Below are 18,596 nucleotides of genomic sequence, written 5' to 3' on the forward strand. Positions count from 1 at the left end.
AAACTCATGGGGCCTTGCCCTAGCAGGATGTTTCCAAAGTTAAATGATCTATTTCAGACTTGATGAACTTCAAAAAAGTGATAGAAAATAATCTAGATTTTTCTATAATTGTTTCAATTGCTGTATTCAAGAGTCAGTAACAAAGAATATACATTAAAATGTTAAACCTAACCAGTGTCCCTTAAGTGACTTGATACATGATGTGAGAACATGTTGTTGTTATTAGAGCTGAGTGGGTCTAATATTTATTTAATCCTTTTTTTATATATAAGAATTGGATACAGTGCCCTATCAGCTAATTTCTAAGTTATTATCTGACATACACGCACGTGCACATGCACGCGCCAAACCTTAGAGTTTTCAGGTGCCTAGGTAGCCCTTGGAATCATGGTTAAAGTTGTCCCCGTTCCGCAAAATCTAAAATGGTGCCCCTGTGTGAAATAATTCTGGAGTGTGCAAACAAATAAGAACTGAATATAAAAGCATCTCGCAGCAGAACTCTTTCTGCTGCAGGGGAGGTTGAGAAGAACTGTGTTCTTGCTGGAGAAGCAAAAAAAGCCTTCAGATGTTTTTCTTGACAAATGTGATCTTTTCACATGCAAAAGGTCCCTTTTACATGATGGAAGTGCAGTACAATTACCACATTGTAATATTGCAGGTATCGCTGTAGCGCTGTGCTTAGATAACTTCAGCATCCCACTGTGGTAACTGTTGGTGAATTGATAAAACGGGGTAACTTGAGCTGCCTGGCTTGCCTTGCCTTGGTGAAGCCCCTTAGGGGCTCATGTGGTGGTGTTTTTTTAACCTCCGGTATTGGAAGTTTTATGCAATGCATAAGCCTAATTATAACTGAGACATTCCCATTCTTAGCTGGCTAGAGAGAAGTAAAAGGTTGACACAGCCTTTGGTAGAAAATAGAAAGCCGTACCCACCAGGCCTTCCTGAAGCAAAACTAGCCTATAACATGTCTTGCTAGATAGACCTGGAATTTCCTCCCACACTTAAGAGAACTCGCACTCTGAGGTATACTAAGAAATACAAAGCATTTCGTCCTCATTTGTTTAATTGATTTACTTCCCATGCTGACATACAGCCTGATCCTGTCATTGTGACAAATACAGAGGCTCATTGAAATCTATTGAAATTTTGTGTACAGTTCAAGGGTATAACTGGGTTATATGGTTATACCACCCATTGCTATATTCTCATTGGTAAAAACAAATTGTCATGTGGAGTACTGTTAAGTAGAAAAGAATAAATGACATTGTATGAACTAAACACTGGGTGTACAAAATGACTTCCTTCCATCTGTAAGATATGGAAGAAGATCTGTCCATGTGAAGAAAAGTTACTCGGACACAGAAGTGTTAACAGGATCAGGCTCTGAATAAGGAAACGAAGATTTGGTGCTGGACTAGTAAATTCTGCTACTTGAAACTATATTAATGATTATTGTATTGGGGTCCAGTCCTGAACTCATTTATGTTAATAGTAATGCTCCCCAATAGCTCAATCGATCCATCCCAATCTGTGTAAAAGTGTAGCATCCTGGGACTTTGTGAACAGGATGCTGTGCTGTACATATATATGTGTGTGTTGATATTTTATAAAACAACTTACTTTCCTCGTAATGCTTGTTGCAATAGCTAGCTGCTTGTACCAAGAAATTAATGCACCTCAATTCTTTTTTTTTTCAAGCGTACTGTATTAGTCCGTTTATATCAAGCAGCCGATGATGATGTAGAAATAAGAATTGCTTCATATTATATAGCAATGAAATGTCCAAGTGAAGAGCTGTTTAATCAAGTACAACAGACTTTGCAGGAGGAGACATCCAGCCAAGGTCAGCAGACAGCTACTGAAATGTTAAAAAAAAGGAAATATGTTATTTTCTAGACTTGATTTTTTTATTTGATTCCTATTAGAGATGCGTGAGGTACCAACCTATTTGAGCTCCACCTTACCTACTTTAAAACTGTTAGAATTTGGGGGTTTAATTTTTCTTTTAATTGTCAACAAGTTGGTATGGTGCACAAAAGAAAATCCGGTGTGATCTCCCTTGGCTGGCAGCATTTAATGAACACATACATCATCAAAGAGCCTGAGAGAGGAACAACAGGCCATGCTGAGTTTTATTATATTACAAACACAAATGGCTAATTATAAAGTTTGCTGAATGGAGAAGGAAAAAAGTAGCAAAAAAATAAACAGATTTCCAAGCTTCTGAAAATTATTTCAGGTAATAGGTATTATAAAAGCTGTTTACAAAGTATTTCACAGTGCCCCTTTAAAGTGTTCCCCTTCTCCCCATTTTATATTAGTTGTTCACTGGGTATAGTACTACACATTTATTAATATTGAATCCCCTCTTATTGCTACAGCTTCACCTCCACTTCTCTCTCTGGGACACTGTGCTCTCTAGTGGTGTCCTCCTTTGCATTTGTTCTGCATCAGTTTTGGTGTCATCTGTATATTTAATCATGGTTGAATTTGCACCAGAGACAAACACAGTTCTGAAGGGTACAGAGAGTGGTGTATTAATTTTAATTTAGTTGATCGCACAGTCAGTGGAAACCTTAAGGGTTTTGGACTCAACTGCAAATAGCATCAAGACTTACTGAGAGATGCTTCGTCGTTATGACAGAAGCAGCTCTTCAGACCACCTGGAAATGCTCTGGAGACTAAAGTTTGACAACTTTGGCAAACAATTAGGCGCAAACAGCAAGAACGAAACATTAATAATCCAGAAAAGAAGAAAAGTGGGGGAAGAGGAACATGCTGGATTAGAAGGGATGTTATTTAAAAATCTCTCTCTGACTGTTTTATGTATTTGGAATATGTCCAGATGCATAGTTTCTAGGCAACAGTACTGCAGTCTTTTTCTTTACTTCATACTGCTTGTTTCAGTAATTCCAGCCCAATCCATGACTGATTGCCGCCTGACCTGAGTCAGATTGCTGATATTAGATGCTGAACTGAAAACTGATGCTGCATAGAAAATCCATTGTGCTTGGTTTAAAACACTGCCTTTGTTTACGTGGTAGATTTTCCAGAGGAGAAGCCATTTCAACTAGTGTGAAAATAAACATCTGGGTTACATAGAAGTGAAGAATCTCACCAGCTTCCTATACAAAAGCAACACATGTTTAAAATGATCCAGGATTTGGGATGAAGGAGGGATTTTCTATAAACAACTTCACTAGAATCAACAAGGAATAATTATAATTTGATCCGGTGCTTTTAACCCTGTCCAGAATCAGCACAGATAGTGATCCTCTTCTCTGTAACCTGGAAAAGACAAAATCTGTATTACTTTTGATTTATGAGCCAGATCTGCACAGAAATGAAAGCTGTTGTCTGGTTGCACCAATGACTGAAGGCAAGAACCCTAAAATCTAGAAACTGTCTTGATTTTTCTGTTGGGCTTCTGAGCATGTGGAATTTACACTAGTCATATAATAGATTCATGGGTAATAGATGCTTTTCAGGGCATAAAGCACATATTGGTTTTCAGGATTCTTGTTCAGAATAAAAACACGAAAAATCAAGCTGCATTACAACCCTCCCAAACAATCATATAAATACTGCAACTCTATATGTGAAGCTGGAGCATGGGAACCAGGGGCTGCTCCAGGCACCAGTGCGCCAAGCGCCTGCCTGAGGCAGCAAGCTGTGGTGGGGCGGCCTGCCGGTCGCCATGAGGACGGCAGTCAGGCTGCCTTCGGCAGCTTGCCTGCAGGAGGTCTGCCGGTCTGGCGGCTTTGACGGCAATACGGCAGTGGACTCGCCGAAGCCATGGAGCCGGCGGACCTGCCACAAGCATGCTGCCGAATCCGTATTACCAGAGGACTTCCCACAGGTGCGCCGCCGAAAACCACCTGACTGCCATGCTTGGGGCAGCAAAATACATAGAGCTGCCCCTGATGGGAACGCATCTCCGCAGCCCGTGCAACAAGCAATTGGCAGTCTCCTGTTAGAGAATTGGGTTCCAAAAATATAACAGCTTCAGATTTATTTATTTTATGTAAAGAGCTTTCATTGCCAGTTGTCTTGTATGATGGAAACAGAATTGCACGTGGAATTGTTAACCTTGAGAAAACTGCTCATTACATGAGTTTATTTAGGTGGTACTGTAAATGGAGCCGGTAGTGATGTCTGTATTGAAGGTTGCCTAATACTTTCCATTGTAAATCTCTGTTTTCAATTGCTTACAACTTTGCCAGACTTTAACTGTTTACTCCAGAATTTTCTGTGCTTGCTCTTCGTCTCAGCCTGCCCTTTTTTTTTTTTGTTTGTTTCACTGAAATGGATCTGCCATTTCTGAGAATGAGGTTAGGGAATAATTGATCATGTGGCCAATGTTGTTTTTTTTTTTTTAATCATTTTTGAGGCGTCCTAGTGCCTCCATTCTTTGAAGCAGGGACTCGAAATGTGGCAAGGGGGATGCTCCAATGGACAAAGAGACCTCGTGCTGTCCCCATGAAAATACCTCTAGTTTTGGTCAAGTTTTAAGATTTTGAAAAAATCACCATTTGCACATGCTTAGTAGAGCTTGTTAGAGGCTTGGAGTTAAAAATCTCTGTACATTCCATCTGCACTAAGCATACTGTCCAGACTCTCTGAATATGTCTACCCTGCAATTAGACACCTGTGGTTGGCCCGTGCCAGCTGACTCGGACTCACGTAGCTCAGGCTGCAGGGCTATTTAATTGCAGTGTAGACTTCTGCACTTAGGCTGGGGTCTGGGTTCTAAGACCCTGTGAGATGGGTGGGTCCCCAAGCCCAGAAGTCTACACTGCAGTTAAATAGCCTGAACCCTGCTAGTCCGAGTCAGCTGGCATGGGCCAGCCGTGGTTTTTTAAGTGCGCTGTAGACACACCCTCAGAGTTCTCTCACATACTGGGAGTGTGCTCCCAGGCACAGCACTAGAACTCTGGGTGTGAGGAAGAATGCAGCAGCAGTAGCAGGAATTGCCTTCCACAATAAATGTGCCTAATCTATGGCCTGGTCTACACTACGCTGTTAAACCGATTTTAACAGTGTTAAATCAATTTAACGCTGCACCCGTCCACACTACACTGCTCTTTATATCGATTTAAAGGGCTCTTTAAATCGATTTCTGTACTCCTACAAAACAAGAGGAGTAATGCTAAAATCGATATTACTATATCGGATTAGGGTTAGTGTGGACGCAAATCAAAGTTATTGGCCTCATTATTTTACAGTAGCTACCCACAGTGCACCGCTCCAGAAATCGACGCTAGCCTCGGACCATGGACGCACACCACCAAATTAATGTGCCTAGTGTGGACGCGCACAATCGACTTTATAATATCTGTTTTATAAAATTGGTTTAAGCTAATTCGAATTTATCCTGTAGTGTAGATGTAGCCTATATGCTTGGCTATGCTGTCTGTAGCAACTAGACCAAGGATTGGCAACCTTTGGCATGTGGCCTGCCAGGGTAAACCCTCTGTCGGGCCGGGCTGGTTTGTTTACTTGCTGCATCCGCAGGTTCGGCTGATCAAGGCTCCCACTGGCCGTGGTTCACTGTTCCAGGCCAATGGGGTCTGCGGGAAGCAGTGAGGGCCGAGGGATGCGTTGGCAGCGGCTTCTCACAGCCCCTATTGGCTTGGAATGGCAAACTTCAGCCAGTGGGAGCTGTGATCGGCTGAACTTGCAGATGCGACAGGTGAACAAACCAGCCTGGCCCGCCATGGAGCTTACCCTGGCAGGTCGTGTGCCAAAGGTTGCCAATCTCTGAACTAGACTGTACTTTAGAACCAGGATAGAACACAATATTCCTGATTCCCCAGATCCCCTTGTTTTCTATCAAACATTTGTGTAAGCCACTGGCAAAGTGTGTGCCATATAGCAGGTGATCCACCTGGAAGATAAAAGACTACTACTGCTGCCAGTAACTTGTAGCTTAAGTAATCGAGCTTTGTGCTGAATATCCATGAAAGGGGTCAGTATAAGTCAGGGGTTCTCAAACTGTGGGTCAGTACCCCTCAGTGAGTCGTGAGATTATTATGTGAGGGGTTGTGAGCTGTCAGCCTAAACCCCACGTTGCCTCCAGCATTTATAATGGTGTTAAATATATAAAAAAGTGATTTTAATTTATAAGGGAGGATTGCACTCAGATGCTTGCTATGTGAAAGGGGTCACCAGTACAAAAGTTTGAGAATCACTGGTATAAGTCCACATGATATTTTTTTAACATTTGCTTTTTTAAAACAACTTAAGAAATTATATGCCAAAAACTTCATTAAAAGAATGTTAGTGTTGCAAACTCCAGGCACTCACAATTTAGGAAATGCCTGTGCTGGATTGCCCACGCAATCTTGTTTCAAGCCCCTTCTGCATTCACAGGTGCTAACTTTTTTTTCCTCCAGTGGGTGCTCATTCCCCCATCCCCATCCCCACCCCTGCCCCCAAAGTCCCTGCCCTAACTCCGCCCCTCCCTGCACCTATTGGACCCCTCCCCAAATCCCCCCCACCTCCTCCCGCAAGTGCGCCATGTTCCTCCTCCCTCCCTCCCTCTCAGGCTTGCTACATGAAACAACTGTTTTGCAGCGCAAGTGCTGGGAGGGAGGGGGGAGAAGCAGGACGGGGCAGTGCACTCAGGGGAGGAGATGGAGCAGAGGTGGAGGTGAGCTGGAGTGGGGGGATGGGGAGGGGGAGTTTCCAGTGGTGCAGAGCACCCACCAATTTTTCCCTGTGGCTGATCCAGCCCCAGAGCACCCATGGAGTTGGTGCCTATGTCTGCATATGCAATCTTTAATTATATGACTATTTGTTGTACAAGATCTTTGTGTAAGATAGTACAGGGTGGACAGTAAAATGGAGCAGTAGGTTTCAAGAAGAGACCATTCTCTTGTGTTTAAGGCACTGGATTGAAACACAGGAGAGCAAGGTTCCACTCTAGATTTTTCAATAGACTTCCTATGTGATGTTGGGAAAAACCGATCATAATGCATACTTACAAGGGGGCTGAATTAAGTTTGCATGGGCAGCCTTAATGCTGTTTTAATATAGTTTTGTAATGTAATTACATAAGAGTGACCTTTTCATTATGGGTTTGTTTGGTGCCAGAGAGCCAGATTCTGCTCTGTTACACTAATGTAAATCCAGAATCATTCTAAATCTTTGGAGCTACACTGCTGGTACTGAGCAGCATGTCCATTTTACCTCCAATCCAGTGCATTCCCTTGTGCTATTCTGTACTTATTATTAAAAAAAATTTGAATACTGCAAATAGTGAGGTTGGTTACTTTAAATACTAGTTAGTTAACTACAGCAATTGGAAAGTTTGTAAATACCATTACTGAAACATAAAGCAAACTTTGGCTTTTACTAGGATTCATTAAAGTTGGGTGTTTTAAAAAGCTTTGCCAGTGATGAGATTAGCTAGTGGTCTAGACTTTGATTTCTATTACACTGGTGTAAACTGGAGTTAACTCCAGTGCAGTTGGGGCAGTGACTCTGGATTTGCACAGGTGTAAATAAGTGAGGAATCTGTTACTGTATCTTAGTTCCTTAAAAAATAAAAAACCCTCTTCTGTGATTGACAAGCCTCTTTCTTTGTCTAATTTAAGTGGGTTCTTTTGTTTGGAGTCACCTCTCTCAGCTCCTGGAGACAGATGATCCCCTGAAGCAATATCTTAGAGATTCTCTTCCTGATGACATTCTCAGCAGAGAGTTTGACTGGGAGATATGGAAATATTCCTCGTATTCAGATGTCACTTTCCATTCAGGTATGTTTCGCTTTAAAATTAGATCTTGTGCCACATGTGCATGCTTTAAATCCCTATGTGGCTTTCTTTTTCCTTTATTCCTCACTTTCCCACAGAATATTTTAATTTTTGTGAATGAATAGAACCCAGATATGCAAACATGGGGCCTGATTCTGCTCTCACTTCTGTTGGTGCAAATCAGTGGTCACTCCATTGAATGTGACGGTGTACAACAGATGTGAATGAAAGGAAAATCCAATCCAATTGACTTTGTTTTGGTACTTTCCAGTCATTCCTTTGACTCTACTACACTCTCTTCCATACGGACATGGACCTCCAAAGCAGCAAGAAGAGTGGTGTTCAGGCTAGTGCAATCATGGACACTAAGGAGATATGATTAGCAACTGAGCTTCCTCTGTGTTATAAAATGACTTGGGGAGGAGGTTCCCTGAGTTCACCTCTGAACTCTTATCTTCCTACATATCAGTAGTAAGCCCCATACCGCTAGGCACCAAATATACCACTAAACAGAGCTCTCTGTGAAATATTTGGGGCCTGCTTCTCCTGTCACTTTCATTGTTTTTATTTTGAAGCACCTATGTTGACTTTTCTGGATTTACGCTAATCTGAGAGGAGATTAAGGCAAATTCTTTCTTTTTTTTTTCCTGCACATCTGTTTTTTGTTTTAGTTTCTCAAAAGCAAAGTAAGATTAGTATTTTTGCTCATGTACTGTAACACTCTTCCTCTTTAATTATATATGTAAGACATAAACCATAAATGCTTCTTCCTGTAGGTGAGCTAGGATTTGTGCATATTGTGGTGTCTATTGAGTTTTTGCTATGTTAAAGGGTTAATAAATGGATTAATCTGTTGGCTGAATGTTTTCTTCTTCTCCATAAAGGACAAAACTGCCATTTCCCAGAGAAAGGCTGGAACTTGAAAAGTAAATGACAACATTTGATCTTAAAACGACCCAGTGTCTGATATTTTATATTGCAGCAACTGCAGGTGCTAATGTGGAGGCAGCACTCGTCTTTTCTCCTGCATCTTTCATCCCACGATCAACAATGACAAACTTGACTATATACACGCTAGGGCGGGCTATAAATCTACTGGAGGTAAATTCTGTTTTTTCCCTCTTCATGGAATGCCTAGTGTATTGAAATAGAAGTAAGTGCTTTATAGTTTCTGGGTATAGTTTCCAATTACAATTTCTTCATCAAGTTGTATATTTTTTCTTGAGATTAATGAATGTTGTATATGAGATTCATCTGGTGAGTTTATGAAAGTTTGGACACAAATCAGCCCTTTCAACGCTTCAATTAATAGATTGAATTGTGTTCAAATTGATAACTCTCTCTACTGTGTTAATGTAGCAGACTAGCCAAGCAGCTCATATCCTCCATGAGTGCCTTATCCACACTGGAGATAAAGTCTAGAACTGCTGCCAGCTAAACCCCAATCCAGCTCCTATTGAAGTCATTGGCTTCAGTGGGAGCTGGATGCAACCCAACAGAGTTACTCCTTTTAGTTCAAGACTGCTTTTTGTTGCTGAAGGCCCCAGGTTCAATCCCAGCTGACAACTCCTGGTTGTGGTCATTACAAAATGGTGACCCATATGCAACCTCATTGTCTTTAAATTGTGCCCTGTTATGCCTGGAATTGCACAGCTGGAACTGAAGGTGCAGTTTGGCTTCCAGAATCTTTGTTGCTGATGAAGATGCTCATGAGGGAAAGAATTCATCTTAATTTTCAGACTCCAGGTTACCATTTGCAGGGCGAGTAGTTAGGAAAAAAATATCTTTTTACATGAAATGTGTACCAATTGGATATTGACTTCATAATGCCATGTTAGTCAGATTTCTGAACAGAACTACACTTGAAGTTTCTATGTAGCACAGAAAAAAGAGGTGTGTAATTTTACAACCAATATTATTTATAATATGCTCAACTAGATGTAGCCAGAACACATGCTTCAGGGTGCAAATGGATTGCTGCCAGATTAAGAAAGAAATGTTTCCCCAATATAGAGCATCACATGGTTGGCTATAGTTGTGATATGGAAGTTATTACTGAGGCATCCAGTATTGGCCACTGCCTGAGGCAGGGTAGTGGACTCAACAGACTAACAGTTTGGCCTGGTATGGCTAATTCATTGTTGTTATAGAAGTCTACATTTTGCCAGTCCAGAGCCATGCTGGTAGTTAAATTTCTATTTGCTGAGTATGGACATGGTTATGCCCCAGCTATGTGTGGTTTTCTAAATATATTCTCCTCTAGTTTAATATACGGTTAGAGAATGCAGAAGATCTCATGCAGAAGATGGTTGGCCAGCACTCTGCTACTTTTAGTGAATACTTGTTTACAAATACTGATGAAAGAAACTCCAAGTCAGAAAATCCGGTGGAGGCAGCTGGAAAATCCAAACAAAAGAAGCTGACTTCAAAGAGAGACAGCCATGGACATCGTCTTGTGACCAAAGGTGCCAAGCCCAAGTTAAGAAATGCAAAGCAGAGCTGTCCAGGTGGAAAGTACAATAAGATGAGTGAGTTAGTGAAAAAGGTAACTGAATATACATATCCTGCTAAAGCCTGTGATGCTCTAAAGTAGTCTCTGGGTCTGATCTAGAATTGCCTAGAAGTCCTGTATAAAAAGGATGTAGAATGCTGCCCTTTGGATGTGGCAGTGTTTTACAATCACTTTGCACAGGTGTTAATGACTGTGCAAGAATCAAGGATGTGGAGAATCATGCCCTGTTTTGCAGAAGCTATATTATCTCAAAGTATTAGTCACCAATACTTTGGGCTGTCGCTACATAATCTGAGGCTTAATATTGTTCTATTGATTTTTTTTTAATCCATTGGTTTCAAGAGGAACACAAGCAAACCCTTAATGTTGAGCCTCTGCCTTGATGCACTATTGTTACTTATTTCTTATTCAGCTGAGTGTGCTCTGAACTGCAGTGGAATTCCATTGTACAGCGATCATGAAATGAAGATTAGAGATTGGGGCAATCCATGCTCTAGGCAGAACTGACTGGGAGGTGGTGGGAACCAGCTGCAACAGCTGAGCTATAGTCTAGTAAATTACCCCAATTGCTCAGATAGGCTGGTCTTTTTGGAATACAGTATATTTACCATCTTTTTTTTTCCTACTGGAAACAAAGAGACAGCCACAGTTTATAGGAGCCTGCACATGATTGATGTTATAGCTGAGCAGATAATGGAAACATATTTCTGTGAGCTCTAAATTTGACAATTTTTGGGTTTGGATTTTCTTTGGCTGTATTTGTGCCTCTTTCCACGGACATTCTTGTAATCAACTTTCACTAGCATATGTGGTCTCAGAAAGCAGCTTTTTGGCTTATGTGAATACTCAGGGAAGGAGAAATTTACATTTTCTTTTATGAATTTACTCAGCAAAAGCATGCTATTTAATCTAATCAGAGCAGAGAAACAGAAACAGAAACTTACTTGACTGATCACAACTACTCAACACAAGCCAATTTTCTAATAGTAAACAAAGTTGTCTAATAAATTCAAAAAACAAGTACAACTGAGAAAGGCAAAATCTGTTCATGGTCATTCTGGAAACAGAGACTAAACAAATATTTAAATTGTTAAAATTTGTCGGTTCAACTCTTTATTATTATAATCATTGTTTAACGTATTTATTTTATATATAGATTCTGATCCTGATCTTGCATACACTTATGCAAGTGCGTTACATTAAACTCCTAAGAAGTCTCACTGAAATTAATAGGGGACTGCTCCCACACTTAAAGTTGAGCATGTGTGTCAATGTTTGCACGATAGGCTTTATTTTTCACTGCCAGGGTGTCACAGATCCTAGCAAGCACCTTCTTCCTGCTACCCAGTAGGACTGCTGTGAGGGGAATCCAAGCCTGTGTGTGTGCGTGTGTGTGTTAAATTTCTGAAGCCGCAGCTGATAGTTCCTCTTTTGTTCTCTCTGGCACAGGGGTTCTCAAACTGGGGGTTGGGACCCCTCAGGGGGTTGCGAGGTTATTACATTGGGGGTCGTGAACTGTCAGCCTCCACCCCAAACCCCGCTTCACCTCCAGCATTTATAATAGTGTTAAATATAAAGAAGTGCTTTTAATTTATAAGGGGAGGGGTGTGTCACACTCAGAGGCTTGCTGTGTGAAAGGGATCACCAGTACAAAAGTTTGAGAACCACTGCTCTGGCACATTTTCCGGACACTGACTCTGTCTGTTACTCCTCAGAAATGGAGCTCCTCAGCCCACCACCCTAGGCCCCAGAACAAGCTGTAGCCACCAAGAAACCCCTTCCCAGAATTCTACCGCAAAGGCATGAAGCTTCTAGTTCACAGTTCAGCTCACTGAGCGGTACATAGATGTTGTGAAACTAACATTCAGAGACACTTTGTTCAGAATCTAACACATTAATGCTCTGTTGTTCATAATCTCGTAAAGCACAAGCAAGCACAGATCACACAGAGAACAATAACACTTCCTAAATGCAATGTTCCTCACTAGCTCACTTTCCCTTGGCAGTCCATCTGTGTTCCCTCAGGCAGGCAGGGTCCTTTGCCCCCTTACCTGCCTTGCCCTTGCAGCAGCCTCTCTCATCTTAATCTGGTGCAAAATGGCTCTGTCTTATGTTCCTCCCTCTCCCCCCCTCCATCCATTTGTAGATTCCTGCTGGGGTCACCTGCTTCTTTTGTTCTGCCTTTTGGTAACTTTCCACTACTTCCAAACTAGAGCAAGAGGAGAGAGTGTTTTCTCCCATCTGGAGCAAACCCATCGTCCCCAAAGTGTCTTACTTTGACTAGACAATCACTGAGTGCTGATCATCCATCATTACCTCAGGTTTGGCAGAGATGTGACCCTGCTAACTCCTCGTGGATCCATATACGTATAGGCTTAGCATGACACATCAATTTTGTGATACAGTTTCATAAACTCATCCACAATTCAGAAGCAGTAAAGCTGGAAACCCTAAATCAACACATGGGTTAAAGGCTGAAAGTTTTAAGGACATACATCCCCTAAAAACTAAAGATGATAAAAAAATTGCCGAGATAATTCATGAAAATTTCATGAAAATATTTGCCCCATTTTTGTTGAAATTTGAGAATTTAAAAAAAAATTCAACCAGTTTTACTAAAATTATTATATAGGGGCATATGGACAAATAGCTAAACAGATTTTCACAGCAGTTAGGAGCCACATGATGCCAATATGTCCACCTCTGCCACTTCCTCAACATTGTAGTCAGGGGGAGAGGCTTTGCTTTGAAGGGTTTGAAGTCGCAGTGGCTGTCAGTGAAGGCTAGTGATATCTCGAGGCAAACATGGCACCCACAGGATGGGTGAGTTCCATTCATAGCAAGAGTCAAAGGTTATTATTCCATAGGCTGCGATTTGTATGGGCCCATTGTGCCTGTGCTCCACCAATATTTGGGCTTGTATTTTCAGAGGACAGATGGAGGCAACCACCCTGGGTCTTGTGCTCTGGGAGGCCCTGCACTTCAGGGGTACACGGGGTCCAGGGTGGTCTAGAGGGTTAGTAGGGGGCCTGGTGCCGGCAGCAGTGAGCAACCTGGCTCCAGCCCACTGAGCACTGCTCTGCCCCTCCCTCCAAACCCCCAGCCTGCCTCTTCCCACCCCTGCTTTGCCCCCTCCACATCCCCATTCTAGCCCTTGCCCCAAGCCCCTGCCCCACCCCTTCCCAGCTTCTGCCCCCTCCCCCTAGCAAAGCTGGGAGCCGGCGGGGCGGGGCGGGGCGGGGCAGAGTGGAGCAGGGCAGGATGGGGCCGTGTCACTCGCTGTTGCCAGTGCCACGCCTCCCGCTAACTCCGCAGGCTGCCCTGGACCCTGCATTCCCCTGAATCGTGGGGTCCCCCAAAGTGCTGGGCCTGGGGCGGTTGCCCTGGTCTGTCCTATGGACGGAACAGCTCTGCTTGGACCCGTTCTGGGCACTGCCAAAAATGATACAAACCTGGCACCCATGATTATTCTAGGGGAGTCGGCGGTTTTGTTTCCCCAAAGCCATATCTGTCTCTGGCATAGCAGTGTTCAGCATTTCAGGAGCCCTGTCACTCACCCATCTTGAATATGCTGGGTTGGGAGCATCTATCACTTCTGCTCCTGGCTGAAAGTAGCTGATCCTTGGTGTGTGGAATGCTGTACAGGACACAGCAGGACTAATAACCAAGAGCTTATGTGGGCTTGTCATATTTGTGTGGGTTCAAATGCCCCACTATCCCCTCTGCTAATAATCTGAACTGCACTGGTGATGTATGAAGTTGAATGGCATTTTGTGTAAATAGCCCCTGTTCGTAAATAACTCTGTACCACTCTGTCAGTTTACTGAAAGGATGGGGAAAAAGAAGGAGCTGAAATGCGAACTGAGCATCAAGATTTTTGGAAATGAACTCAGCTTTTTGGACTGCGAGGATATAAAGAAGCAAGTGAAACATTATTCCCTGAACCTAGCGGAGCTAGCTGTCAAGCTTCTAAAGGTAAAAGGAACCATTTTGCTGTTTGAACGTAGGTGCTTGGAGAAAATAGTTTTGAATTGATATGTAAGAGGGGAAGAACGGGGGTTATTCTTTGTTCAAATCTAACCAAATCAGAATATTTTTTAGAAACCTCCAAAACTGGGAACTATGTGGGATCTACTCTGGGTTGTAACAGAAGGGGATGTGTTTGTGTCATTGTGAACAAAATTTAGTTTAATGCCTTGTCCCTGTTCTTGTCCAAAACCTTTCATACTTCAGAGCAAAATAATACTTAGTCTTTAAACACTGACGCGGCTTGCCAAAGATAAGCTTTGGTGCTGGTTTCTCATTGATTTCCAACTCTAGCTCAATGAAAAGGACCTGCTATGGAAAACACAGCAGATGGTTCTGTCCCAAGCAAAAGTCTGGAAAAATCCTTGCAGCTAACTTTATGATATTCATAGCAATTTTATTTTGTTTTATTATTTTTCCATAGGGACAAGAGGTCCAGTTTAATAAAAGACTGAGTCTGGCTACCGAAGAATTGTTCTTTCCATCAATTTCAGGCTTTCAGGTTAGACTGGCTTTAAATGCATCTGCAGCAACCAATGTAAAAATCAAAGGGAATGTGGATTTCAAACAACGATCAAATTTTTTCATAAATGGATATATCAAGCCAAGGTAAAAGATGCTTTATATAGTAGCAATGTCTATATAGCTTCATAATTCAGGTACATTGTAGTTAAACTGTAATTACTTTGAACCATACTGTGATTACAAACTGTGGGTTGTATACCAATATCATGAAATGTACCCTAGGAATCTTTGAAAGAGCTTGGTTGACATCTTTAAGAACTGTAGTAATAGTAGAGAGACAGCATGGTCTAGTGTCTGGAACATGTGAATGGGAATCAGGAGTCCTTGGTTTTGCTCCTGCCTCAGGACATTTTGCATTTTTGGGTATGTCTACAGTGCAATAAAACCCCTGTGGCGCTGAGTCTCAGAGCCTAGGTCAATTGACTTGGGCTTGCAAGGCTAAAAACTTCTTCTGGGGTTTCAGACCGAATGTCTACATTGCAATTTTTAGCCCAGCAGTCCAAGCACCACAAGCCCCCACCAGCTGGCTATCTAGCCATGGCTGTACCACAGGTCTTTTATTGCCATGTAGATGTACCCTTTGTTCCTTAAGTTTCCCATCTGTAAAATGAGATTAATAGTATGAGCTCACTTTTATAAGGCATGTGGATGTAAAGTGCTACATAACTGCATAGTGTTAGCATGTATTTATTACTTCCCCACACTTCCGACAGTGAGGAGAATGGAGTGATACTTTAGGCACAAGTTCCATGCGGATGTGCCCTGCAATCAATTAGGAAATCCACAGAGAACTGGTCAGTGACCAGCAGTGTGCTATATGTTGCCATGTTATCAGGAAGCAGCAGTTTTTTTATGCTGTCTATTTAATTTTAAAGTCTCTATTGTGCTTCTCCAGCCCTGCTTTTTTAGCCAGCCCACCTATAATACCTCAAAGTCAAGTTTACAAATGTTTGCAGGCAGGCGATCTCACGAGTTGCTTTTCATATAATACAATTGATTCTCCCTTGGATTTCATAGGGATCTCCATGATTTTGTTTCCAATGGGACCTGGAGGATGGGGTATGGTCTGAGTGCTTTTTAATTGTATGAGGCCATTCCACTGAAGTCATTCAGGCAGGAATATTCTTTTGCTGTGTTCCTACCAATAAGTTAGCCCTGTTAAAACAAAATATTGGGAGGGAGGGTTTGTTCTGAATCCAATTAGATAAGTTACACACCTCCTGTGTTTGTCTTACATACTCACATTGTTCTTCCACAACTATACCACTTTCCAAAGCAGTTTCCTGAAGATGAGATGTTAGTTTAAAGATTTTTCTGAGCTATGGATAGAAATCCTTGCCCCAAAAATTAAATGTGGGAGACCAAAGTATTTATTCTTTTGTTGAGGCTACTGGTTAAAAAATGTTTGCCCACTTATTCCTCTATGTTTATGAGCATCACTTCATAATCTGTGGTATTATGAATTAATTTTGCATATGAGAATAAATTGCATTATGGGTCAAATATATCCAGTTGGTGTCAACAGAGCTATATTTCAGATTATAGCAGACAAGGATCTAGCCCTATATTAGCTTACCTGACTCTGTCAGACTTTTGGCTGTGTTCTTGAATTGTTTACTTGATCTTTGCTATGTCTCGTATAAATAGAGATGGGCCTGAACCAAAGCACTGGATCCAACCACTTCCCTTGCCTCTTCTGGTGGAGTTTGGATTTGAATCCAGGTCTAGATTCCTCAGCTTGTATACCTCTCTGTTATAACAGACTTTTGGTGTGGCTTGTGTTAAGATGCGTGTGTCTGAATATTTCAAAGTTTTTTTAAAAAACAAAATGTTCATCCAATTTTAAAGTTAGCAATGAAACACGTACAGTGCCACAGAGGATAAGAAGCCTGTGGCTTAGATAATGATGTTGGTAAATAAGGAGGTGCTTTTCAGTGGGAACTGTGTTCTTTTCATCTTGTCAGTGCTTTGATCCAGATTTCTGCCCAAATGGGAATTGTGGGGAATTTGGGAAGAGCTGGCTTGAATTGGGTAACAGGACTGAAGACATCAACCAGCCTTGATGGAGGAATCCAGGTGAAAAAAGGACAAGAACTTAAAGTTTTCTTGAACACCCCTGAAGAATCAATGGAGATAATCGATTTCAGGTAAAAACAGATGAGTGCAACTGTAACACTGACAGATCCTAGTCGTCGGCAGGCGAGATAGAACCTGGGATCTCTGGAGCTTAGTGCATGAGTCTCTACCGCATGAGCTAAAAGCAAACTGGCTATTAGCTAAGGCTAGAGAGCAGACTCATTTTATCAGACTCATTTTATCTCTCTAAGTGGTCTCAGTGTCGCTAGATGGGACAGAACACCACACCCAGGAGGTGTGTGAGTTACCCAATGTCCAGAGAACACTAACAATGATAACGTTCTAAAATCTGAACTTAACTGGCAGGTTTGTTAACAGTGCGGGGCTCTAAATTTGAATTCAGTTTTCTCCCTGTAGGTATAGTGACTGTACTTTGGTACTAAACTGAACAGGGTGACTCAGTATGGTGTAGCTATGCCCCGTACAAAGTTGCTCTTTTGAAAAATAGACACTTATTGGGTCTATTCACAGTTCAGATCTTTTATATGATGTTTATGAAGGCCCAGTGACAGCTATTAAAAGTTGAAAAAAGCACTGGGCCAAATCCTGATATCCTCATTCAATTTTTGCTTGATTCTTACTCAGGCAAAACTCCCATTGCTTTAGTGGGGGTTTTGCTGAGTAAGGACTGAGAGAAAACACAGAAGGTTTTTGATTATTCATTATGATTGTCTACATAGGCTAATGGTTGGTGGGGCAGGAAAGTGAAACTGGTTTGACTCTTGGTCTCTGAAGTGATTAGGATTCTTGTATGTTTTACTGGCCCACAGAGGAGAACCGGTTTACCCCTTCAGTTTCATGAGAATGTGTAACTTTGGGAGTGAAAAGGTTCCTGGACTGTAGATGCCGCTGGGATCATGAGATGTGAACAGTGCATTATTTCCTTTGGTTCTTCTGTATGGTTCTGCAGTGGCCACTTGGTGAAAATGTACTTAAGCTGATATTAGCAAAAGCATCTGGGGTTTTGTTCTGGGGCTTGTAAAAGGAAGGTGTTTGTGGGTCAGCTCAGAAGAAATGCAGAGAAGTGTCTTGCATATGATAACAATGTGTTTCAGCAAGAAGGCAATGATGGGTGGGAATATGTGACAAACTAAACAGAAATATTACCAGGAATGCAATGGGATTGTTCCTATCTGTGCAAGGGCATCATGGAAGGCAAGAGTTGAAATAACAAGACAAACTCAATTGACTGAAGATTCTCATATCGCACAGTCATCAAAGTGGTATTTAAATTCAAGACTGATGCCAAAAGTCAGGGAAATAGTCAGATCTGGCTGGGGTCAAAGCTGTAGGGTTGTCTAATAGCATATACAACCATTTTCATTATCAATTAATCTATTTGATAACAGGGAAAAAATGTGAAATTCCTATTTAACAATGAATGCCCATATGGGAGAATTTTACTCTTATACTGTACAATTATATTGCTCTACATACTATAACTGTGTATTTCCTATTATCAGAGTGAGATATAATCATATCACAATCACTTCTCTGTACAGTATTGTTTTAATTAGAGATATGACAGTAATGAACTGCAAAAGACATTCCCTCTCCTTTCCCCAATTTCTCACTGACTAGCAATGCTCTGTCTTCTCTGGAGCTTTTGCATCCAAGCAGTCTATATTTCAGGGAATTTCACC

General features: G+C 41.7%; 1 protein-coding gene across 2 annotated transcripts in view; it reads left to right on the top strand.

Moving 5' to 3' along the window:
• Window positions 1–18,596, top strand: part of LOC127057570 (uncharacterized) — a 188,997-nt gene that overhangs the window by 60,833 nt on the left and 109,568 nt on the right. For both annotated transcript variants that reach the window (XM_050966400.1, XM_050966401.1), the window contains exons 13-19: window positions 1,699–1,843; window positions 7,599–7,757; window positions 8,737–8,855; window positions 10,018–10,299; window positions 14,086–14,241; window positions 14,717–14,901; window positions 16,782–16,964. In XM_050966400.1, coding sequence (XP_050822357.1) covers window positions 1,699–1,843; window positions 7,599–7,757; window positions 8,737–8,855; window positions 10,018–10,299; window positions 14,086–14,241; window positions 14,717–14,901; window positions 16,782–16,964 — 1,229 coding nt within the window. The remainder of the gene's footprint in view (window positions 1–1,698; window positions 1,844–7,598; window positions 7,758–8,736; window positions 8,856–10,017; window positions 10,300–14,085; window positions 14,242–14,716; window positions 14,902–16,781; window positions 16,965–18,596) is intronic.

This window comes from Gopherus flavomarginatus, chromosome 9 (genome assembly GCF_025201925.1).
Source record: "Gopherus flavomarginatus isolate rGopFla2 chromosome 9, rGopFla2.mat.asm, whole genome shotgun sequence".
NCBI lineage: Eukaryota > Metazoa > Chordata > Testudines > Testudinidae > Gopherus > Gopherus flavomarginatus.